This window comes from Ciconia boyciana, chromosome 1 (assembly GCF_034638445.1).
Source record: "Ciconia boyciana chromosome 1, ASM3463844v1, whole genome shotgun sequence".
Classification (NCBI taxonomy): Eukaryota; Metazoa; Chordata; class Aves; order Ciconiiformes; family Ciconiidae; genus Ciconia; species Ciconia boyciana.
In genome coordinates, this window is record NC_132934.1 from 217,014,094 (window position 1) to 217,038,167 (window position 24,074).

General features: G+C 39.1%; 1 protein-coding gene across 29 annotated transcripts in view; it reads right to left on the bottom strand.

Moving 5' to 3' along the window:
- The window catches only part of EMSY (EMSY transcriptional repressor, BRCA2 interacting), a 42,271-nt gene extending 18,441 nt beyond the window's left edge, over positions 1–23,830 (bottom strand). For 8 of the 29 annotated variants that reach the window (XM_072850904.1, XM_072850894.1, XM_072850903.1 and 5 more), the window contains exons 1-10: positions 23,674–23,830; positions 22,473–22,581; positions 19,004–19,139; positions 18,278–18,352; positions 15,880–16,055; positions 14,583–14,735; positions 10,909–11,168; positions 6,015–6,288; positions 3,703–4,008; positions 1,447–1,596 (exon numbers count right to left, since the gene is read on the bottom strand). In XM_072850904.1, coding sequence (XP_072707005.1) covers positions 1,447–1,596; positions 3,703–4,008; positions 6,015–6,288; positions 10,909–11,168; positions 14,583–14,735; positions 15,880–16,055; positions 18,278–18,352; positions 19,004–19,139; positions 22,473–22,542 — 1,600 coding nt within the window. In that variant the 5' untranslated portion in view covers positions 22,543–22,581; positions 23,674–23,830. Of the gene's footprint in view, positions 1–1,446; positions 1,597–3,702; positions 4,009–6,014; positions 6,289–10,908; positions 11,169–12,447; positions 12,482–14,582; positions 14,736–15,879; positions 16,056–18,277; positions 18,353–19,003; positions 19,140–22,445; positions 22,582–22,709; positions 22,883–23,025; positions 23,240–23,673 lie in introns of those variants that run through there. The other 21 variants (XM_072850918.1, XM_072850917.1, XM_072850911.1 and 18 more) reach the window with 17 other exon arrangements.
- Positions 23,831–24,074: the final 244 nt, after the last annotated feature.

A 24,074-nucleotide genomic window follows, 5' to 3' on the forward strand; every position in this document is an offset into this window, starting at 1 on the left:
TACTGCAATTTATTACCACCCTTTACAATTCTCCTAGTACTTTTTAAACCCACAGACCAATATTCAAACATATACCAACTTTAAATTAATGTAAGAGTCTTCTGAAATATTTTACCAAATGTTCCATGACTGCCATATTTTAATTCAAGTCCTTGTGCCTCAGATTTTAATTTTCAATAGGTGTTTAGATTCTGGCTGTATGTTTGCCACTTGCCTCCTTAGATGCCTAAGAGTTAGGCACCTGGTGACACTACCAGAACTGATGCCTTCCTCTCTTGAAAGACACCTATACTCTCACTTCTCCTCTATGACAGATTTTTTATAAAGAACATCAACAACTGGTCTAAATATCACTCTAAGAGAAAAATATAATTTATGATGATAAAATTATATTTTCTGGATATAGCAATTTTCTGGATTTAGCATTTAGCAGTACAAAATAAATCTCCTGACAGGATATAAATGCTGGTTTTTCAGACCTACTCCTTCTCAGAACGGAAACAGAACTGAGTCCACAAAAGAAACTTGCTCAAAATGGTAATACAAGTCAACAGCTACACAAACATTGTAATTCTATTCTGCTTGTACTGCTGCAGATAGTGCACTACAGACCTTAATTGCTAAAGATCACAGAGCAAACCAGTTTGTTATAATAAGAAAAGCCATGTGTTCAAATCCAAGAGGGTGTAATGCAGGTTTTACCAATTACATGAACTGCAAAACTGATAGATTTTTTTTTATGTACTTAAGAATGTTGTTGTGAAGTACTTAAAAAATTAAAAAAAGAATATTAACCTTTAGGTTATCCTAATATTCTCAACCCATGGTAAAAATTCAGGAAGTCAGAGTTTTCTGAAAACTAGGAGAAAGCTGCCTTTCAAGTTTTCCTCATACAAGTTTACAATCTGAACAGTCTGCATTACTTCTGATCTTTAATTAATAAGAAAACACAAATGCAATTAGATCCCCAGAAGAACACTGGGAGTTTAAAATTCAACATACTGGCCTTTTTATAAATTCACTGCAGGACTATGAGCAAGTCACCCGTCTTTTAAAGTCCATATATGTAAAATAGGAATGATGCTGACCTATCTGCTTGAGGTACCTAAAAAGTTAAATTAATATAAATCATCTAATAAAAGGTGCTACAGAAGTGCAAAGTATTAGTATAACTTGCAAGAAAAGTTTCTTTAAAATAAAGCCAGTGGGGAAAGAACAACATATTTTTATGTACCAATTCAAAAAGACTATAAGAGGAATAAAAGAGCACTCAGTGCAAAAATCCTAATCTAGAATAAATATCAACAGGATTGTAAATGTGCTGTCGTGCTTACTGTTCACAAGAGAGAAGTGCTTTTTTTTTTTTTTTTTTACCCTAATAAACCGTGTTTGATCACCTGTATGTCTGGGTTTACCCTCCCTTCCCTTCTCAGAGCCGTAACTTACCAGTGGGAGTAGTGACCAGTTTAGTTGTCATGATAGTCCCATTACTGCTAACCACCATAATAGGTGAATTGCTACTGCTGGGCAAGGTCGCTGTAACTGGTTTGGGAAGGATTTTACTGGGCTGCACCTGTTGAGTGATTATTTTAACACCTAGGAAAGGAGAAAGGTCACTGTTAAAATACAGGCACGAAAAGTTACTTTCTGAAATGCTTTCTCAGACCAAGCCCTAGTGGGCAAGTAGCCTCACAAGGCTTCTATTCTGAGCCCATGTATTCTTGATTCTGAAAAGAATTTTTTGTTGTTGGGGTTGTTTTTTTATGCTTGGTTGTATTTTTTTTTTTGTTTTGCAAATAACAAAGACAGTCATCATCTTTGCCTTTCATGTGCCTGCTTCAATTCCTAGCTACTCCCACTGAGGCATGGGATTCCATTCCATCATTGATTTGCCATAGTGATTTTTAACCTTTTCTGGTCCATGATTCAAAAAATAGAATGTTTCCCAGGAACCAACAGGTTACAACGAATACTGAATTGGTTCATATACAATGAACCACCTAAAAGTGAAATAGTTCTTCATCAATTTAGTCTGAAAATTCTAATGTGTCTTAATTAGCCTAGTTGAATTTCATCCCTCTGAATAAATTAAAAAAAGCTTTCTGCACAAAGAGTATTAGTGGGTATAAGGAAGCAACTGTGACACTGGCTAGGGAAGGCTGCTTGCTCTCCTCTTGATTTATTGGTTATCTTGAAGCCACAAAAGAATTGGGCTGAAACAAGCTCTGAGTAGAATCAGCAAGAACAAAGGATGAGGACACCTTAGTACAGCAGGGATTCTGCTCCCTCTCTCAATTTGTGTGGTGGAATGGGACCTCTGCGAGATTCACTTCCCAGTTGCAAACCAAGAGATTCATGTCATCTGTTCAAAAGTATATCCAGGACACCTGCACCTTACATTCTGTTCCATGATGAGGTAAATGTATAGCATGGTGTTGGTCAAATGCCATGAAACACCCAGCCTGAATTAATCCCATCTAAATGTAGGCACTTATATTTGTACACAAATATTTCTAGGGGAACAATTTTGTCCACCCGGGACGTGAAACATCTTCTGGAGATGTTTTCTTCTTTCTACATTGACTATAAAAGCAGTCCATAGCAAGTAAGCTCCAAACTTAAGTAATTAAGTTAGGAAAGAGAAATTTAAGCCTTTGCATCATCCAGACACAAAACTGGATTAAAAGTCTTTGTGAAAATCGATTCACGTCTTCCAGAAAGATTAGGTTTCAGATGGTATCCCCAAAGAAACTTTAACTAAAAAGAACATTGAGCGTAAACCCATGGTAGGAGGCAAGGAGTGAAGCTCTTATTAATCAAATATTGTTCAGTGACTGGAGGATGGAGGCCTCTTATCTGCCTTCATTAGTGGATATTTTTTCTTAAGCAATGGTCCTATAATCCAAAAGGAAGTTTATCAAAGGACAGGAGTAGGGCTGTTTATTTTTTCATTCTATGGTCTATTTTAATTCTTTGATCTAAATAGTATGAATATAAAAATAGTAATTTTACTGACACGATTCATATAAAATATGGATATAAAAATACTTTGCACTTTTATAGCACTTCCTTTAGAACTGGATAACTTTGCAAGCATTACTTCTTACTACATCTTACGGAGATAAGAACTGTATTCTACAGCAGAGTAAAGCCAACACAGAAAGATTACATGACTTGCCCAAAGTCAACTGTATGAATCAATGTTACAAAAAGAATCCAGTCCAACTTCCAGTCTCAGATCTAATTGTATTTGTTTTGACAAGTACCTCAAAAGTAGGTTTTGATTTCTGGACCCAAGAAAATAATTAAAACATGGATTAACTGCTTTTTCCAGTTGATACAGTTGAACAGCTCCTGGATCTTCGGAAAACTGGTGTCTTCCAGGTTACCAATCACGTTACTTTTGAAGATATTTACATACCTTTCAATCTCTAAAGAGAAAACATTTTTCCTAAAGCATGGTCTGTACACCTGAACCAAACAAGAAGAGTGACAGAACCAAATTCTCCAATTATTGTAAGCTGAAAACATTAAGACATCCTTCACTATCTACTTATATCCAGGTTTAATGCCAAATACTGTAGTCAAGTAATCATGCCTTAATGATAGCTCCCCATGCACATTTTGGGACAGAATTCTGCCCTACTTTCTTGAATTAGACCTCACCAATCAGCAATATGACCCAAGATTAACTCCAACTACCTGATTCCTGTTTGATCTGAATGGTGGGCTTGATGCCAGGCGGCAACTGAGATTGCTGTGGCTGCTGTTGAGCTACAGAAGACTGCACCAGCTGTTGTTGCTGCTGCTGTTGTTGCTGTTGTTGCTGCTGCTGCTGTTGTTGCTGCTGCTGTTGTTGTTGGGCCTGTTGTATTTGGTGCAGCTGCTGTTTGGGGGACTGCTGATGCTGTTTGGGAAACTGTGCTAAGATCTGAGTTGGATTCCCAACCAAACCTTTTGGGGAAGGTAGTCTGGTAGAGGCAACTTTAATTGCCGATGTAGACACACCTGTGAAAGAGTAAATGGTTTAAGATTGAACAGTGCAACATGAAATAAAAATATTACAATTTCTTAAATACTTTTGCTGTCTTTACTACTGAAAGATGCATAGATATACATAAGTAAAAAAAGCTCCCACGTAGCAGAAGCACTCTGTTCAGAGGCAAGGGAGCTTTATACAAATTTTCAATGTGGCAGCAGAACAGCAGCTAATGGAAAGACCACAATCCCAGTCTACTTCCTGCACCTTTTGTAGTACAAATAATTCACAAATATTTTCAAAGCCTGATCTTTAAACTTCAAGAAAGCAAAATATTTATAATGAAAATCATTACTACAGAAAGTTAGGATATGAGGATGACAAATACCAAACCCATCAACATTAGAAGGGAGTATCTGTTAGTGAGCGCAATGTTATTTTAAAATAAGAATGAATCAAGTAATGGTGTGTAATTTAGAAAACTGTGGAACACACATTTTTTGTGCTGATAGGTTAGGTGATCTTCCAAATAATAAAGTGATCAAAACAAGTTTGCAGTAAGATGGAAAGACAAAGTTCCCAAATAAATCTTAATACTTATTTCTGTCACTCCCTTACATAGCCATCACATTTCCAGCAAAATTTGGCTTCATCTGTAATTCTAAACTGCACATCCATAAGCACCAAAAAAGACGAACATAAAGTCCATGTCTTATGAAGGCATTTTTTAAACCAAGTCCCAGCTGTAGTGGAAAATAGAAATAAAATTTCCTCTCTAATTTCTCTACATTTACAGATGGCAGCGATAACAATAGAAATCACCATAAACTACAATTTCTGGCAATCTAAATAAGCAACCCTTTTCTCACTGCATCATCTAAGATGGTTTCTCCATTTCCTTGGTCAGCTGTTTTCATTCATGAATTTAACTTTCTTCACATTTGGAGTGATTATCAGCTTATGTCACAAAACGTTTCACCAGCATCTTCTGCAATGACACCGACAGTCTTGAAAAAAAAAACTGTTAAAGAGATATTCCGTCTAATATATTTTAGAATTATAGCCTCGTCCATGATCAAACCCAATTAAAAATCCACAGTTCAAACAATATGAAATTCTGCTGAAAGCCCTTGTGCTCTGTAGATTAATATCTTCAGGACCTGATTAACAGAAACAATATGGAAGGCAAAATACAACCTCAGCCTTGATTTGGTTGCCCAACTTTTTGTGGAATGGAACAAGAATGGAAAACATGGGCCAGGAAAAATTGTCATGTGACTCTTGTCGTTGTCAGGCACAATATTTTTCAAGTGCTGCTCACTGAGGCCCTTTCATTCATTCACAGCTTCCCTTCCAAAGGGTAGCTAGTGGCTGCGGAGCTGAATCAGTCAAGCTAGCATACACAGTTGGAATTAGAAATCAGAAACCTAGGAATTTTAATCCAGGCCCACTCAGATCAGAATTTTTAAGGACTTGAAAACTGACATGCTGATAAAATACACAGATAAAAAGGTGTAAACACTGCTCCACCTTTCAGAATTGTCATCAAGATTAGTTAGCACACGAAATATTCTAAAGACTAGGCATGTCAAACATAAGTTGTACTTATTTGATGTTAACTTTGCATGTTTTTGTAAATCAGGCTTTAAGAGAAGCAATCATCTTCAAATATTGGAAACATCCATTTTCCATGCATCAGACAGAGTTCTTAAAGCCAGTCATTTTGAGGCTACAGCGTTTTAACGCTGCAAGTAAAATCTTTTCAAAATAAAAAAAGCTATGCCACATCGTCTCACCACATTCTCTTTTTTTAAAAAGAGGATCTGTACTTTAATTGTTGAAGTGAAGAAGGAAAGAGTACAACAAGAACTTTATTGGAGTATCTTGGATTAGTTTCATCAGTAGACTTCCTTCACATCTCCTGTGCTTTACTCATCATATGTAAACATAAAGTGCATCTCCCCTATGCTATTCTCAAAACAAAGTCCAATTCATCAGTGAAAGAGCTTTTATAAATAGGATGTTATTGCCATACCTTGTGCTACTGTTGACATAACCACTGACGGTGTTGATGATACTACAGCAGTCACAGCAATAGTATTTGCAGTACAGGAGGGAGTGGAACAGCTACTGCTGCTGCTGCTGCTGACCAAAGAGGACTGAGAAGCAGTTATAACCACCGGTTGCTTTTGAGTAGTTGAGGCAATGACTGATGTTGGGACAAGTTTCGTAACTGCTGCATAGTTGTGGGACTTTGAAAGGATGTTGGGTACAAAAGTTGAGCTTGGAGAGGTGGTTACTATTATCACCTGAAAGAAGAAAAAGAACAACAAGAAATTCATTTGTTCTTTGCATTTATTTAAAAGCATACAATTTCAGTAATATATCTGTCTGTGTATTTAGTTTTAGGGATACACGTTTATTAAGAGTGTCATATTCACATTTGCTGGCAACAAAAATTAGTTTGAAGAAGTGGTGATAAACATTTCCTTAAAATCAGAAGGGTGGGGTTTTTTTTGAGGAAAACAATTACTATCTAAAGTAGAATTATCTCATGTCTGAAGGCAAACAGACAGGAATGAACTGCTTGGCTTCATTAAACTGGGCCAGGAAGCCTGAAGCCCATTTTAAATGGAACTGAAGGGATTTCAAGCAAGTTTTAAACACCATTCTCCCAAACCTTACACATACACCAAGAAATGGCAATGAGAGAATAGATGATTTTTTTTTTTCCTCTTTAACAATTAACAAGCAATTGCTGAGTCATAATGGGAAATATTTTTGATCCACAAGGCTATAAACAATCAATATTTAATCAGTGAAAAACCTGGTTTAGGTTTAAAACAATTTCTGCTTGAATTAGTGCTCTCAATAACAAGAAATTCTTTCTTATCTGTCTGAAAACCATTTGTCTAAAGACAATAAACATTACCCCTAGTACAAGTTACAATTACAATGTCATGAACCTGATTTGACATAGAAAAACACAGAATTCATTATAACACTGGAAGAGGTCTGTTCTTATGCAACTGACCTAGAAAACTAAGCATTTCTTAAGTATTGAATATGGGCACTGTTTATGTAAAGAGATTCCTTTTATTTTGCTTATATGTACCTCCTTGTACTTACAAACATACAGTTAAAATAGAAACACACAGCACAGAAATACAACATATTTTCCGTTTCCCATGCAAGAATATTGAGAAATTGTTTTAATAATGCAATTGTCCCAACAAAAATTTCATTTATTAAAACTCTGAAAATTAAAACTTATCAATGATTTGATGTAACAAAAGCAGATAGAAAAAAAAGGTACAGAAGGAGTAAAGAAAACCTGGGTCAGCTCAAACTGAAAGTCTTACACTACTACCCAAGGACTACTGAAACCTTGCCTGATAGAGAAAAGAAATAATATGATAATGGCACCAGAAATAGACTTAAGTGACAGATCAAGGAGTAAGAGATTAAGAGTTTATAATTTAAAAAAAAAAAGATAACAACATGGATGGAATAAAAGCAGCAAATTTTACCACCATGGCTGCCTCTGCCTCTCCTTTCCCCCCAGTACTTAGTTTTATGGTCCCTGCTACCTAGCTAAGCTTTTAATATCTTGATCTGAGGAAAACCAAAACCTTACTACCTCCATGAGCTACAGCAGGTTGACCACAACGGACCAATGCCTGAAGGACAAGGTTTCCACATCTACTGCTCTAGCACTTTATTGCATTCTCCAGGGAGAACATTTTCTCTGCGTCACTCTTATTTTTGCCTTCTGCCTAACCTTGATTTAATCAAAACACCCTTCCGAAATGGCTCTTAGGCTATGACCACGCAGACGAGCTGAACACAACATAGCTTTATTCTGGCACAAGGCTTGCAGGTGGAAAGATCCTACAATGTGCCTCTGGAGTGTTATCCTGTTTCTTAAATAGTCAGTTAACACCAGAAATACTTCCCAAGTGTTTGAATTTTAGGGCCAGCTCCATTCCACCTAAGATAACTAGTTTAGGAATACAGTCAAACAACAACTTGCAGTTAAAAAAGGCAGATTATTCACATTAAACTTCCTATAAAAATCCATAGTGCAACAGGGCAAGTTCAGTGTCTCAACTATGTAAGTACAGATATGTAAGATGAATCTGGGCATAATCACAACTCCTGAACACCGTTGTTCTTCATTCAAAGACAGAGGTAAAACCATCAGTCCAAGATTATCACTTAATAACAGTATTTAATCATGCAAGGAAAAAAGCTTGTAAAGCATTACAGTTCAACAATGATTGCTATCCTGTGACTAAGCAGGTTTGGGTCTCTCTAGTCTGTTTCTTCTTTCACAATTAACACAGCAGAACAAAGCTTAGTGATCTTCACGTATGAAGCATAGCCAGAAAACAGAATTTTTGGGTAAAAATTTAAAAGTATTAAAGCTCAAATCACAACCATTATATTTTTGAGATACTATTTTCTCACATATGTTGAAATGATCCAAGTAACCTTATCATGGGTACCAAAACTGCATCACATCTTTTAGAGCGGAAAGACTGCCAGATTAAAAAAAAAAAAAAAAAAAGGCAAGTTGCTTTGTTGTTGCTGTTGATTTTAATTGTTAAGGTAAAAACTAATTCCTAAGATACACTGAAATTAGTCCTGTCAGCTCTATTTTGAGAGACTTCAAAACCTAGTCCCTGAAGAAATAAAGGCATTAACTGCCAGAAGCTTCACTAGCTAGATTCCTTCTGTGTCCTAGACAGAGGACTTCATAATAACAGAATCCAGAAATTTGAGCTGTGACATTATTAGTTGTTACGACAAATCTTCCTCCAACCTACTAAAATGTCAAAACAATTCAGAAAGCTGGCATGCAGAAACGAAGAATTTCATTCATATCCAACAACTTTGCTCATATCCAACAGCACTTGTTTAAAATAGTACATTTCCAATTTGAGTCTAACAAGTCTGACATTTAATTTAAAACTACTAAAAAGGATTTATCCCACCAAAATGATCCAGTTACGTATTTTGGCATATCTAAATCCAACAAAAGAGGGCAGTGTGACAAGTTCAGATACAAATGCTACTATGGCTCCCTAATGAAACAAGCGATGATTTTCCTATCACTGCAGATTAGTAAGCGAGTCAAGCAATACAATGCAAAGCAAACCCTAAAATCTCCGTGTCAGAACAAACTGAGGCACAACTGCAGAAAAGACCCTATCAACGGTCCATTCTCTTCCTTTTGGAGATTTAATACACTCCATCTTTAACTACCATGATATATAACACTCATACTTAATACAACACGACAGACGTTTAAAGCAAAAAAATTCTTCCTGCGCAAAAGATAAGCCTAACGAGCAACAGGATGGGTAGGTTAAGCCCTATCCTCGCTGTGGATTCGCTGCACTGAATGCAGGATATTTTATTTGATGGTTTACGCTCACTCACGGATTTCTATACATGTATTCAGAGATGAAATTTGATGAAGGACACTGTTAAAGAACAGTGAATCAAATGAAAGCAAAGAGCTCTGAAGTGGGAAAAGGCCAGAAAGCAAGTTCTTGAACCTTAGGTGGAGCTTAGGGACATGGTTTAGTGGTGGACTTGGCAGTGCTAGGTTAATGGTTGGACTTGAAGATCTTAAAGGTCTCTTCCAACCTAAATGAGTCTATGATTCTATGATTCTTTATTGCACATTACTTCAGTTAATCTTCCTTATTTTTAAAGCTTCCAAAAATTGGGACATGGGAACTCTACTAATCCAGATAGAGTCATAAAACAATTAAGAAGACTAATAGAACAAATACCGTGTGAAGGTTTGATCTTAATAGTCAAACTCTCACAGTTGGAAAAAAATGCTTGTTAGTGGCCAGCCTACCATCAGTCTGTTGATATCAAAGGCCCAATTAATTCCACAGACCATCCTCTCCCCCCCCCCAAGTCTGCCTTAATTAATAACCATACCAAGAATGAGCTTGGTCTCTGAGCCATTAACCTTTTTAAAATCTTAAGAACAAAAAAGTAGACACATCTGAAATGCTTCCTAAAGCACGGGAAAATAGTAATGCCATAGATTAGGCATGTAAAAATCTGAGTCCAATACAAAATTTCAACACGGAAAATCTTTTCCACACACTGCATTCTGGTGAAAGCTGGGCACACTCAGCTGAAATAATGCAACTGATTTCGATCACTATAACACTGTTAATGTAGAATGAGAAATGGCACACTAGTACTGAAAGGAAAATAAAGCCCCCCAGTCTTTGATCAGCTCCAAGAATAAGCTTTATAGACCCAAAAAAACTAGTCTCTAGACAAAAGGCTTGGCAAGGGAAAGCCCATGCCACCTCTCCTGGAATTCTACTACTGCACAGAATAATTATAAATAAGGAAAATAGAAATAAGAAAGATTACCTTTGACCAATAGTTGTTACCATCTGAAGGCTGTTCAGTGGCCTATGTGATCCAGTTCTCAGTGGACTAGTGTCCATATCACAAAACCCAACACCACAAATGGTACTAACTGGCAACCTTGTTGGCAGTCTCACCAGAGAGGCCAAGAATTGAATGAGCATGGAGACTGAATCCCCTCTCATCCCTAGAAGTGGTCCCTTCAGGTCAGGGTTGAGGCACATTGGTGGGGCAGTCTGGGGGAAGCTTGCACTCCCGCTGCCTGTGCTGTACCTGTTCTGTGGATAAAAAGAGGGCTTCAGTCTCCACGGCTGTCAATCCAGGTCCTTTCACACACAGGTGAACTAAATTCATACAAGAGTTTGGTTTTCTCTTTGTTCGTTTTAAAGAGGGATTACCTTATCCCAAGTGCAATCCTTAAAAAACAGCTAGACAGTTCATAGAAAGGAAGAGTCAAACATCACATCTTATTCATTGATAAAACCAGAATAAAGTAACATTTGGCAGCTTCCCCCACATACCTTCTGTGTTGTCGTGTTTGTTGTCTGTGTTGAGGGCTTAGTGAAGGTTATTTTCACAGGCGACATGTGTGGTGGTAAGGAGTTGGCAATGCTCTGCATTATATTACTCATCTTGGGGCTGCCACTTACAGGCACTGTGATAGTTTTAGTGACAGGAGTCACTGCCTTCGGGACTTCTTTCAGGAGAACAGGGGAAGAACTAGAAGAATTTGTTCGCCGTCTTTTGCGGGGCTTTTCATCATCATCTGAGCAGCTGACACCTGGAAAAGAAGTACATTTTCTAAATTATACTTTCCCCATCTGCAGCTCTCAGTGCTTTCTAAAACATTACAACTTGCTGAGTCTTATACCCACTTTCAAATAAGAGAAAAAGAAATAGAGGATAAACTATTTCTTATGGTCACAACTATGCTGTATCACACCACAGATGGTCTTAGTCCTTGATAGAGACCACACTTAAAGTGCCGTAAAGCAAAGAAACAAACCCTAAAAAACCCAAGCTACTCAGTTACGGGGTTACTTCATTCAATTTACGAGATTAAAAGAACATAAGAGCCAGTAGAGGGATGTCATTCTGTCTCCAGAAGTTTGACTAATGAGACTACGCACACAAGAGGTTTGGGATAACGTCATGCACATTTCAGTTTAAAACTCTACACTACACTACTGTTGTTGTTACTGGTTTTGTTTACAGCAACTGGACTACTGAAGTTTATCCTCCTGCAGTCTTCTTCGATTTCAACCTTTGTACCTACTTTCATGCCATCCTTATCATTACAGTACCCTCCTCCCTTTCACCTCAACACAGCATCTTGAGATCCTTTTTTTTGTTTTTTTAAATGACATACTTTAATTATGAAGGTCAAACCTCACTTTATCAGCTTCTGCCTTGTTTGGCGTGTTTTGTGCAACAGATATAAAACAGCGCCTAACACACATTCTTGAAAAACAATGGAAATCCAGCCTCAGATGTGTTCATTCTTCCTCACAATCATCTACTGCACACGTAGAAAAAAAGTATGCTGCAATATTCAGCTGAGCAATGGATAACCCTTTTTGCAGCATGATCAACGGATCTTAAATCCATGTGAAACTCTCCTAAGTAGGCAAAAGGTTCATAAATTGGTATACATTACAGAAAGACATAGTTTAATTACCTTGAAAATCTCTTACAGCTATTGGGCAGCATTTATGTTTATCAAATTAGCCAGTGTTAAACAAGTCTAAAAAACAGAGATAAGCCAAAAAGACGCAATCCCCCCTACGCAGAACAAGACTGATGATCTTGTTCCGTATGCTTGGGGCTTAAAGACAGAAAATGCTGTCATGGCAAAAAGCAGTCTTGCTGGTAAGCCAAGCAAACTTGGTTGGCAGTCAATCTCTAATTAGGGTCAAGATCTAATTACAGTCAATCTCTAATTAAAATAACTAAATATTCTGGCATTGAAAAGTGAAGACGCAGGAATTAACATGTACAAGAAAGTGCCCAGTAGCACAGCAAGTGATTTCTGAAAAATGAGATTCTTTTAGTATGAGTACCAGCTCATTTGCAGGTACGCTTCAGAAGGCTGACAGTTGTATCCACACAAAGACAGGAAACTGACCTAGAGAAGAGAAGCAAAGGCTCTATTTTAAGTTTGCTTTGAACTCCAAAAAATAGTTTTAGCTGGCTGTAGCAGTACAGATGAAGCGTGGATCTACGAGTCCGGATTTCAAAGCTCTAATCAACAATTTACTTTATGGCCCTGAACAAGCCTAGCTGTGATCTCCATCTGTGAAGCAGAGACTTGGTTACATGACTTTAAGGTCTATTATGAACAGGCTTTTAAGTATGACTGTGAGTGCACTACACAGACTTATAACTGTGAGGTCACTAGTCACATTGAAAATATGCAGGAATTTAAGAATCTCAGAATCCATTCAAATCAAAAATCCACATGCAGCTAGGATGTTAAGACACAGCTGTTATTTTGGTGGGTCACCAAGAAATACTGAAGACAAAGCTATTAGTTTGTGGTCCTCACCCACACAAAAACCCAACCCAACACAGAAGTAAGAAAGTAAGATTAAACTAGCAGAACATTATTTTATGTTAAGTACAGCTCATTTCATCTCCTGTTTTCATTGCTGGGGTTCTGCAAGAACGTTATTCCTATAATTTCATGTTAAAAACTGCATTTGCACAAAGTTTTCCACAAGCATTTAGCTAAAAGGTAATACAGCTCGACTATAACTCACACTTGACAAGCAAGGAAGCAGAGGCACGGAGAGGTTAATGGCTCAATCAGACTGTGACTTGGATGAGGTCACACAACAGATCAGTGGCGAAGTCACGACTATAACTCAGGTCTCCCAAGTTTGCTCTTAAGCAGGTTTGTTAAAACTAACGTGACTGATATAACACATTCTGAAAGACATGCAATTCCTTACTAAAAAAAAAAGAAGCACACGAAGTGGGGAAAAAATGAAATCTAGGGATGGACGGAATAAAAATGAGAACCTTTCATCCCTCTATCGTGTGTCTAGACTGGTTTTATACTCATTACCATGTAATAATTCAACAGAGGTCTAAATTAAATTTTTAAGAGGTTAAGAACATTTTCCCCTGAATCTTTAAACTAAAGCCGAGTGATTAGTGCATTAAATCAGAAAAATGAAAAATCTTCATGTAATGGGTTCCATGGGCTGATAAAGCCATTAAAGATGGTGGTTTGCAGGTAACATTATATTTATGTACAATGTGACATTTCTGACTAGCTAAAAGTTTATACAAACATGCACATATAGCATAAAGATTAAAATAATTTTTTAAATATTAAAGGTATCCACAGCAAGCATAAAAACAGCACTTTTCAACTTCACTATTTGTCACCTGCATTTTGATAGACACCAAATAAGGACAGAAGGAAACATTTTTAATAATTAGTTAAATAAAATTACCTTTGATCAGCTGGGCATATGTATGAGGACATATTCTGCTTTTAGAACTAGCTGATTTATTAGCCAAAGAAAGAAGGTAGGGGGGACAAGAAAAAAGACTATTTCTAGACGTTATGCCTTGGATTTCCAAATTTAAATATATGAAGATGGGTGTCTGGTGGGATTTTGTAAGGAGTTTTCACAGTTGCCCAGGAATGCAAGCCTCACTAAGATTTGCTTCCAAATAAATCACAAAATGGCCAGACATAGTTAATGTAAGCATATAAATGCTTGCCAAACTACTGTATTCTAAAAAAGTCTAGGTCAACTCTGAAAGTGGAAAGGAGGGACCTTTTCTAACTGAAATAAGTGACTACTATGCGTTATTTAAGCAGAAGGAAGAGGGAAGTCCTCTGCAGAAACAACCAGCAAAGCCACCTTAAAGACAAGTTCTGAACAAGCTGGATTAGAAATCCACTGATATACAGCAATTCCTATATTTTATTTTCAAAATACTTTTCACTCTTCTTGTCCTTGCCATTACTGCTCCCTGCAGCATTTTATAAGTGAGTGGATTTATCCTAAACACAATTTCTCTGAAAAAGGGAAGCAATAAATTCGTTCTTTAGACTAAACGAAGGCATAAAGGCATTAAATGACTTGCCCAAGGTCAGAGTGTTTAACTCAGTCCATGCTTCAGCCACAAGACTGTCCCTTTCTTTCCCTTTTGTTAATCAGTTGCTAGGATCACTTACTTTTGACGTAAACAGTACTTCCACTTGGCAAGACGACTACATTGGAGGCTGGACTGGCGGGTCTGGGGGACTTCACTGTTGCTACACTGCCACTTGGAACAGGGGTAGATGTTGGGGTTGAAGTGGTACTTGTGTAGGAATAGCAAACCACCACTGAAGAGGAGAAAAGACACCTTCCATATAACTGAAGTGCAGAATCCCATTATACTATCACTATTTTAACAATTGAAATGGAAGCCAAAGACTTATTGGGTCATTATCCACATCTTTGCCTCTGCAATCCTGTTACTGTTGAATACTCCCCACTTTGACCTAAGTATGGCCATGAAATTAACGGCCTTCAAAGACAACATAGAAATCTAACCTCCCCTCCTCCCGTCCCCAGAAACCTGTGCTGCCGATTCTAGATTTTTATTTCTATTAATCTGATGTTTTACTTTACAATTTGTTATTATTCATTTTAGCATTAATTCAATATTTTGATCTTTTTGCTTTTCTATAAATGACCATATCTAGACTGGTAATTGATAGAAAACAGCTAGTGCCTCTCCTCCACAGTACATCAGTTGAAGAAACCAAAATATTCCTTCAGTAATGAACAACTGATTTTGCTAATCAGCTTTTTTAAACTGTTGCTTATAGGTAATAGTACAATGAGCCAGTATTTCTCACAAAACCAGATTAAAACAGCCTATTTCAATAAGTGTTACACATTCTCTAGTTGCATGAAGCATAATTCGAGCCTATTCAGCCAAGTTAAATGGAATGTATACTAGCACTACTTAAAAGGCATAAGGAAAGTAGAAAGCAATCTTTTAACTTGTTAACTTGGTACGTTTAATCTGAAGAAAAAAAAAAAGAAAAAAAAATTTTCTTGACTTTCACCAAAACCTACTTGCATTCTTAAAATAAAGTGTTCTGAAATATCTTTCACAACTTACAGAACTTTACAAAATCTTAAGCCATCAGTCCATTTTTTTATAGTTTACAGAGCTTAACAAGTTAACCAGTGAATCTCTCCCTCATTTCCTGGCAATTTTGTGTTTGTTTTTTTTAATTTCAGTTGCTAGTGTGCTCACTAACACAAAGCTGTCAGATTTATGCTGCAGATGCTGCAAAGGCATCTTTTAAAAAAAAAAAAAGATTTTTTTTTCATATTTCTATGAATACTGTGCAATAGGAGTGATTCAGATTTAAAAAAATAAAATCTAACACTTAAAATCTAAGATAACAATTTATACTGTGACATTATTTTTCTATTCCCACAGATTGCAGTAGAATCCCAGCTTTCTCTCACCTTCTTTGTTTCCAGTTTCTGCAGGAACTGGAAGAGATGCGTTGTGCTGAACAGCTGCATTGGCAACAGCATTAGCAGTAACAGTAAAAGCTGTTTGTGGAACAAGCCGTGGCATCAGCGGCACCAGTCGACGACCTTCTATAGACCATTCGGAAGAGCTATTTGGTCCAGACATACTAAACAGAAATGCACATTCTGTAAGTATTCTGCCGAGTTTCCAAAATACTCACTACTCTTATTTAAGTGCCTTTTTGCAACAGCAAAAGTGTAAAAGGCAGTTTCTAAAGACATACTAGAGCAATAATGTTTAACTTTCTTCATTTCATGAAAGTCCTTACATTTTTCCCACCTGATGTACAAATCCTCCCACAGAAAATTTAAGAGTTGCTGCTTCTTTTATTGTTTTGTTTTACAGAGCCCTTAAAGGGCCAGAGGTCTGTGGACATCATGTTGAAAGCCCCCATATTTGATTAGCTACTATTCAGGTAGAGTTGGTATACTCTCTACTTCCCAATGACAAAAATGCCTAGACATCCAATAGATTTCATAAGATTACTGAAATTGATTATGTTACAAGGAAAAACCCAATGCAAACCTTGTTTTACCTAAACAGAAAAGTTTCTCAGACTTACTAAAGTAGTCTCAAACAAGGTAACAGAACATTAAATGATTTAAATACACCCTGTGCATCTTCTTCAACAGAAACCAGCCTGCTGCTCTCATTTTCTCTTAACCTTAGTACTTACAAACTAGAATGTTTCCAAAAAATGCTGTTCTTATCTAGATGGAGAAGTGTTTCTGCCTGTTCTACGCAAGTCATTTGTCAAATCAGCAAAGCCGAAATGGCAAATTATTTTTCAATGCTGTTATGTTCTTAAGCAAATCAACCCACTTAATGTATTAATATATTCTGAAAAACAACTTCTCACGTGAACTATTGCAAGCAAGTTGCAGCAAAAGCTACCACAAATTAGTTCATAAAATGCAGAGGATCTGCTCTGTTGTTAAATCCCGATACGCTTCAGCGTGCTTCATACATATTCATATAGTATGAGCAGAGCTATATCAGCTGAGGTAAAAATAAATTTTTAAAATGAAAAATAATACTACAAATGTTGCATATAGCAAAGCTAGCAAAGTCAGCTTTCCTAATGACTTAAAGAATTATTTAAGTCAATACTGTGTTACCAACCATCACTTACAAAGAATTACCACAGTAAAAATAAAGAGATGCAGCACTTCACAATTGCACCTTCTCTGGATTATAATATCTCATCCGTTTGAAGTTCAACACCTCAGGACAAACTTTATGTTTGTTCTGTAAAACGCTAAAAACAGAACTACTACTTGAAAAGGAAACTTGATGCAAGAAAAGAATCCTGATTTGACAATTAAATGCTTACTTTTCATTATTTTTTCCCCTTTCTTTAAAGGAGCGTAAGGAACTTGATGGCTTTTGTTTGGTAAACAGCCTATTTCTAACTCTTTAATCTTGAATATTAAAACACTAAAATGTTAAATGTCCTTCTGCAGCACTAAAACAGTATGCTGATTTTGGCGAGTCTCAGATCAGACAATTGCTAACTCCAAGCGGCCTGCTATTTGTACAACTTCCTTTTTTTCTCCCCGTAACACCTAAGCTACAGGAGTCAAACTTAAAAAAAATCAATGGTTATAACACAGAAAAAGGAAGAAAAATACACTTACAATTCAGCTCTTAATAGTAAGACTGTTAAGGAACTATCAAAGATATGTAAGCACTTGCCCTCTTGCTCCTCTCCACCTCTCAAAATCAAGTGGAGCTTGCAAAAGCAAACGCAAGGAGGAACCAGCCCATTTGACGCCAGCACAGCGGCTGCATCAAGCAGAGAACAGTGGACACTGATGTCATCAGTTCGCTTGCTGCAGTTCTTTTACTCTGACCATTTTTTTCCCCTCTGCGCTGACTGTTTTCCACTAATCTCTGCCACCCTTTGTCTTTCTATATAGTTAAGTCCCTCTTAATACAACCTTTCCAAACAGATTTAAATAAAATTAAAGGGAAAACAAAAAATAACAAAGCAAACATGTTCATCCTGCTTATGGATTTCTCTATTTTCTCTACTCTCTGTTTCTTCTGGTCTATCTTACAGAAAGCTCTTGATGACAAAAGACTGTTTCTTATATTGTACTTGTACAGCGAGTGGGATGCCTTCAGATCCAAAATACAATGGTACTAAATAACGGTTTCTAGTTCCCTGATGTAAATCTGATACAGTAATTCCTTCATCCATACACTGTTTGAACTACTGTTCTTTAAAACACCATCAATCTTCAAAGTTCTATCATTCAGTTAAGGCATAATGGATTTTCCAAAGGGTACCTTTGGAGATCACGTAGAAAATGACCTATAACTTACTTGTGTGCGATAGTCGTTAGTCGTTCATCATTTACTGCTCTCCGAACTTCAGCACGATGTCGCTCTGTTGAAATACTATTTTAAAAAATAGCAATATATTTTAGTCAGATGGAGACATGAACATTTATCTAAAACTTCTAGCTAAAACGAAACATGAATAATCCACTCAAGAGACAAAAGGGAACAGGCATTTACATTTAAGAGATTGTCACTTAACTTTGTCTATCACAGTGAGAAAGAATAAATGTATTACTTTTCAAAAATACTACTGAAGAATAAAAAGAACATTACTGTTCACAGGGTACCCGTGCAAAACAGCTAGAATCCAGCCTCCTAATGAGAGCAATAAATTTAAATAAATCAAAGCACACAGTAGAAAAATTTACACAGAACATGCAGCATTCTTTCTTGATGTAACTTGGGCCAAAAGACCTTGAAGTCCTACCTTGACAAAACTCCAAGCTAGCGTACACTCATGAGCTAGCTGTAATGATTCTAACACTCAGTATCTCCCAAAACACCAACAAAACAGTAAAGTTCCAACCACAGAAGCACAGTTGTTTTCCTTACTAAAAACTCAAAGCAGAATAGGAATCAAACCTCCACAAGATGGAGAATTACTTCTCTAAATTAAGATCTGCTGTGTGATACTAGCGATAGAAAAAGCACGCGATACCTTAAAAGAAAACAGGTCATCGGTTCTTATTTTAAAAAGGTCAAGGTTACCTAAGCACTTTAGAGAGTTCTCCAAGAAGATCCTTCTTCTCTTTCGTAAGGTCTCCCTGTGCACGTAAGGCACTGATGACACCTGCATATGCCTCCAGTTCTGAAGAATTAGAGCAAATAGTATTTCTATTTAATGCTCACAGCAAAGGAAAAAAAAAATATGTTATTTTCAGTATTACTGACAGTATTCTATTAATTTTCAAAATCATTAAAAGGAACAAGCCTTTCAATTATTTAGTGCTTTTCAAAAGAGATTGATCATTTAGAACGCTCTCAGTCAATTACTCTGCAGCATACAGCTTTTCTATGAAATAATTGTATCATCATAGAGGATTATCTAGTTTATAAAACCAACCAAATATTTCAAGCTCTCTCTGAGCTGACAGTTCAGCCAGAAAGCTTGAAGAAACAGTCCCCAAATTTGGAGAGTAGCTCAGAAATCTCTAGAAATAGGAGAAGAAAATCTTTAAAACATATCATTATTAAAAGTTCCATGGAAAAGCTTGGCTTGACAAAGAAATACACTGCCAAAAGAGCAACTTATTTTTTCCTAATCCTCCTCTTAATTAGCACAGAGAACATCAGCTCTAGTTTGTTAAATACAATCATCATTATCTTTTATGCCCATTTACTTGATATGTACAACTGCTTGAATCTGAAAAGAATGCGACACACTGAATTAAACCTGCTCAACACAAAAGAAACAATCCAGCTATTCTTAAACACAGAGCCATCATGAAGATTAACTCACAAAAATACAACTCTGATTTAACGTAAATTTATAATTCCAGGTGACCTATGTAAATGTCATGCCATCGGTGTTTTAAAAAATAGAATAGTTAAAGGCTACTGAAACTTCTGAATTTTGTTCTACTAAGCAGGGTGAAAATACACCTAATGCAAATAATGGAGTCTACTATTTGCCGAAGAATGACTTGCTATTCTAAGCTCAGGCAGTTTAAGGAAACGTTACTGAAACTCCTGCTTTAAACCAGAAAAACAAATTCTTTCGATATTTACATAGGTGCCTTTCAGCAGCCAACCAAACCAACCCCACAACAGATCCCAGTTAACCAAAAGCAAGAATAAAAGGGGCAGGCCAAAACCTAACACCTCTGAAGTTTGCTGCAAAAGAAAGACTGATGCTATTCTGAAAAGCTTTCAGATTAGGATTCCAAAGAGCTAATTTACAAATCAAATCAAGGAATTGTGCTGAAAAGAAGTCCTGCTCTCCTGTCCTGATTAAGCAGACAAAACACAAAGCAGAGTCGCTTTGTTTAACTACGTGGCCTGCACAGGGATGCTGAGTGACCTACAGAAGCATTTACAGCTTCAGTTATAAAACATTTGCTAATTAATGCAATGGTTATTACTAATATCAACATTTATTTAGACAACCATGTTACAATATTTAAGATACTGATTTTCTTCCTCTGTTAACAACATAAAGTAATTCTCAGATACAACCATATAATTATTTAGCAAGGACAGATGATTTTTTTTTTCTTTCTGCATTTTTAATAGAGATCCTCTACACTAGAGCTTTAAAAATGCACATTCTGGCTTTTTAGAAGCTAGTAAAGATTACAGAGCAGCTATAACTAGCTTCCTCACCCTTATGCCTATGTAGCAATCACTAAGTGGTGTGCTCTCTTTCCAACACGAAAGACATCAAACGGCCAAAAGAGGTTTCACAAATAAATATCATCATTTCAAGTGTAAGGTGCTACCATCATCCTCTTACTCAGTTATAAACCATGAACGCCGCAGAACAACACTAGGCATTGCAGACCTCAGGATGCATTTCAGCCTCACCTACACCACTGTATTTCACTCGTTACGGATTACCCCGCTACTGCTGAAGGGTCAACCAAGCAAGGTGTTGGGCTGAGAGCTGGAAAAGCGGGACTCTGTAAGGAGATGAATATTGCCAGATATGACTGTTAGACAGCCACTCGCTCCCACTGCCCGTGCTCCTTCCCTCTCCAGTCTCATGGTGCGTCTGTTTGAACTGAGAGCTTCTCTTCTCTACCCTAGAAGAGACACGGCTGCTACAGGCTCTGATCCCGCTAGATTGGCAGGGCCCCCTTGTGGGGACACAGCTCATGCCAGCAAAAAAAAAAAAAAATTATTTTTTTATTTTTTTTCCTGTCAGCCTAGGTTATGTCATTGAAGGAGGTGTAGCTGCAGTTCTGTTTGGCTCAGCTGCACCAGCAGGGTTCTGCCAGCACACCGCCGTCAGCTGGGCTGGGAAGTTTTTTTTTCCATGCTCCTAGCCAGCAGAGCTACGTTAACAAAATTTAGTAGCACAGATCCGGTCCAAATCTTTCGGCATCCTGCACTTTCTCCTAGTTTTCATACTTCTTGAGCCTTGCTTGAGACCTAGGGCTGTCACCTTAATGGATGTACAGCTTAGTTGCAATGTCGTGTGCAACATCTGCGTCAATGTCTGTTTCAACAGAACGCAAATCCCAGATTCCCCAGAAATGAAATAAAAAGGGCAAAGCGAGGGAAAATGAATTCTCAACTCTCAGAAAATAAAGTGGATGGCTTCATAGCATACAAGAACCTTGGCAGGGTGAAGAAGTACAGCACATCATCTTTTAACGTTCAAGTAAAACAAGAACAAGAAAAGCTGTGACTTGACTGTCACAGGAAGTTAGAGGCAGCCTCAACTTTCTTCCTGACATCATCTCTTAGATTACCCTACTCAGAAGAAAGTCTGAAAAGGATCTAAGGGTTTTTTTCCCCTTTTTATATTACATATCATTTAACTGGCAAAAATTCCTTAACTAAATAAAAATAAATTCATCTCTAAGAACTCAAAAATGACTGCGCAAGTCCAGCTCAACGGTCTAACAAAGGATTCTCCTGTGGTAGCCAAAAGTGAATGCAAGGAAAGAGCAAATATTTTTATTATCTTCCAAAATACAAAAGCGTGTCTCCTTGTACACATGTATTTACAAGGACAGAGCGCAAAAAAATCTTCCAATATATATCTATTGGGCAGGGGTCTCAGATATTGAAATACATTTGAAACAATGCAAAAAATGACTCAGTCCCACTGTGTCAATTAAACCAGGTTCCATTATTTTTTTGGTACAGAAAGGTGTCTAATACGGAGCTGAAAGACAAACGAAGACCCTCCTCTCACAGAGTATCCCGTTGCATGTTAATAGTCATAAAAAGAACAGCAATGCAACACTGCAACATCGAGGCAGAGATGGACCAGGACATCCCTGAGAGATTCTACCAAACCAAAACAATTCTGCTCTATTCATTTTGCTCAGGCAGAGAGCATCTGCCAAACATCATTTTAAGCCAGGGCTGTCAAACCAATGACACATGCAAAATGCAGGAAATGACTTGTAAGTTGCCTGTAGACATATTAAAGTATTTCATGGAAGCGGCAGGCGGGCAAATCTTAAAAGGGCAAACATACCGACCCACAAATTGTATCTTACTGTACCCAGTTTGCGAAGGATCCTCTTGCATTCATCTCTGCTGAGATCCAGAAGAGTTGGCCACACCACAGGCATCTTTCCCTTGTGTTTGTGCTCCCACAGAGCTCAGCCTCGCTGAAAAAGGAATATAAATGCAGTAAGTGCAAGTCCATCGTTTATTGATTTCCCAAGCCGATTAATATAAACTCTCCTCAGCCTGCTCGCAACTCCACCGACACATTCGCTCCCATCCCTGCTCCAACCTTTGTAATGGCATGCTTTGCCATGCAGGAATTCAGCAGTTTCACAAGGGCAGGGACTTCCTATACTCTCTTGCTCAGATCCATCACCCAAGCCTTTTTACCGAGTTTCCTATCTCCTTCTTAAGCCTTTTTTCACGCCGAAACGCTCTCCGAATTGATGTTCAAGTCTCCTCCCTCTCTTTATGCACAGAGCACCTATTATAAGAACTCTTCCAGCTAACCGCACGCCCCCCCTTCCCCCCGGGGAATGCATTTAGCACTAGCCTATTATATGACAGAATGGCAAAAACACCGTGAAAATTTGCTTTCCACGTACCAACACCCGCCCCCAAAAAAACCCAAACACGGGAACACCCCCTCGCCCGATCGCATCGCGGCGAGATTCCGGGGGTGGCGGGGAAGGAGGGCGCATCTCTCCGTTGCAACGAGGATAATAAAGGAAAAAGAGGAGCCGGAGGCGAGCGGGGCCAGCCGGTTTGTGCCAGCCCGCGGCCGCGCCGCGCTCCCCGGGCAGGGAACGGCACAGCGGGGGGCGGGCGGCGGGCACCGGGAACAAAAGCCCCGGCGCCGTCGCACCTTCCAGAGCGGGGCTGGAAGGAGGGAGGATCTCCCACAAGGGCGCCCGGAGGCGGCCGCCACCCGGGGACTCCCCGGCCCTCGGCGCGGGGGACGGGCGGGAGCCAGCGGCGCTGGGTCCCCGCCGGGCGCGGGGGGCAGGAGGGAGAGAGGGAGGGAGCGGAGGGGAGGGAGGGAGGGAGCGGGCGGCGGCCGCTTCCCCGCGCCGGGCGGAGGGGCAGCGCCGGCGGCCTGCGGGCGGGGGACGGGGCGCTGCCCGCGGGCCCGGGCCCGTCAGGGGGCGGCGGGTCCCCGCCGTCCAGGGAAAGGGAGCTGCCCCTCTCCCCGAGGGGGAGCGCCCCAGGCAAGGCGGGGAGGCGCAGCGGCGCTGCCGGGGAGCGGGACCCACCTGCCCGGCCGTGCCTGGCACATCGAAAGGCTCCTCGGCGGCAGGGCCCCTCCTCCCGCCCGGTGCCGCTCTCGGGTTTGTTTAGTGGCGGCGGCGGCGGCGGCGGCGGCAGCGCTTCCCCGGGCCAAGATGGCGGCGGGACACAGTACCCATGCGCGACCGCCGCGGTGCACGCCGGGAGTTGTAGTCCCCGCCCCCCCCGCCACCACCCTCCGCGAGCGAGGAGATGGAAGAAGCGGGTGCCAAGATGGCGCGGGGGGGCGCGTCGCGCATGCGCAGCGGCGCAGGGCATGCCCGGGAGTTGTAGTCCTCTCGCCGTGTGTCGACGCGGTGGGAAGCGGCGCCGACCGTCCCGCCATGGCCGGGCGGCCGGGTACGGGCGGGGAGAGGGGACAAAAAGC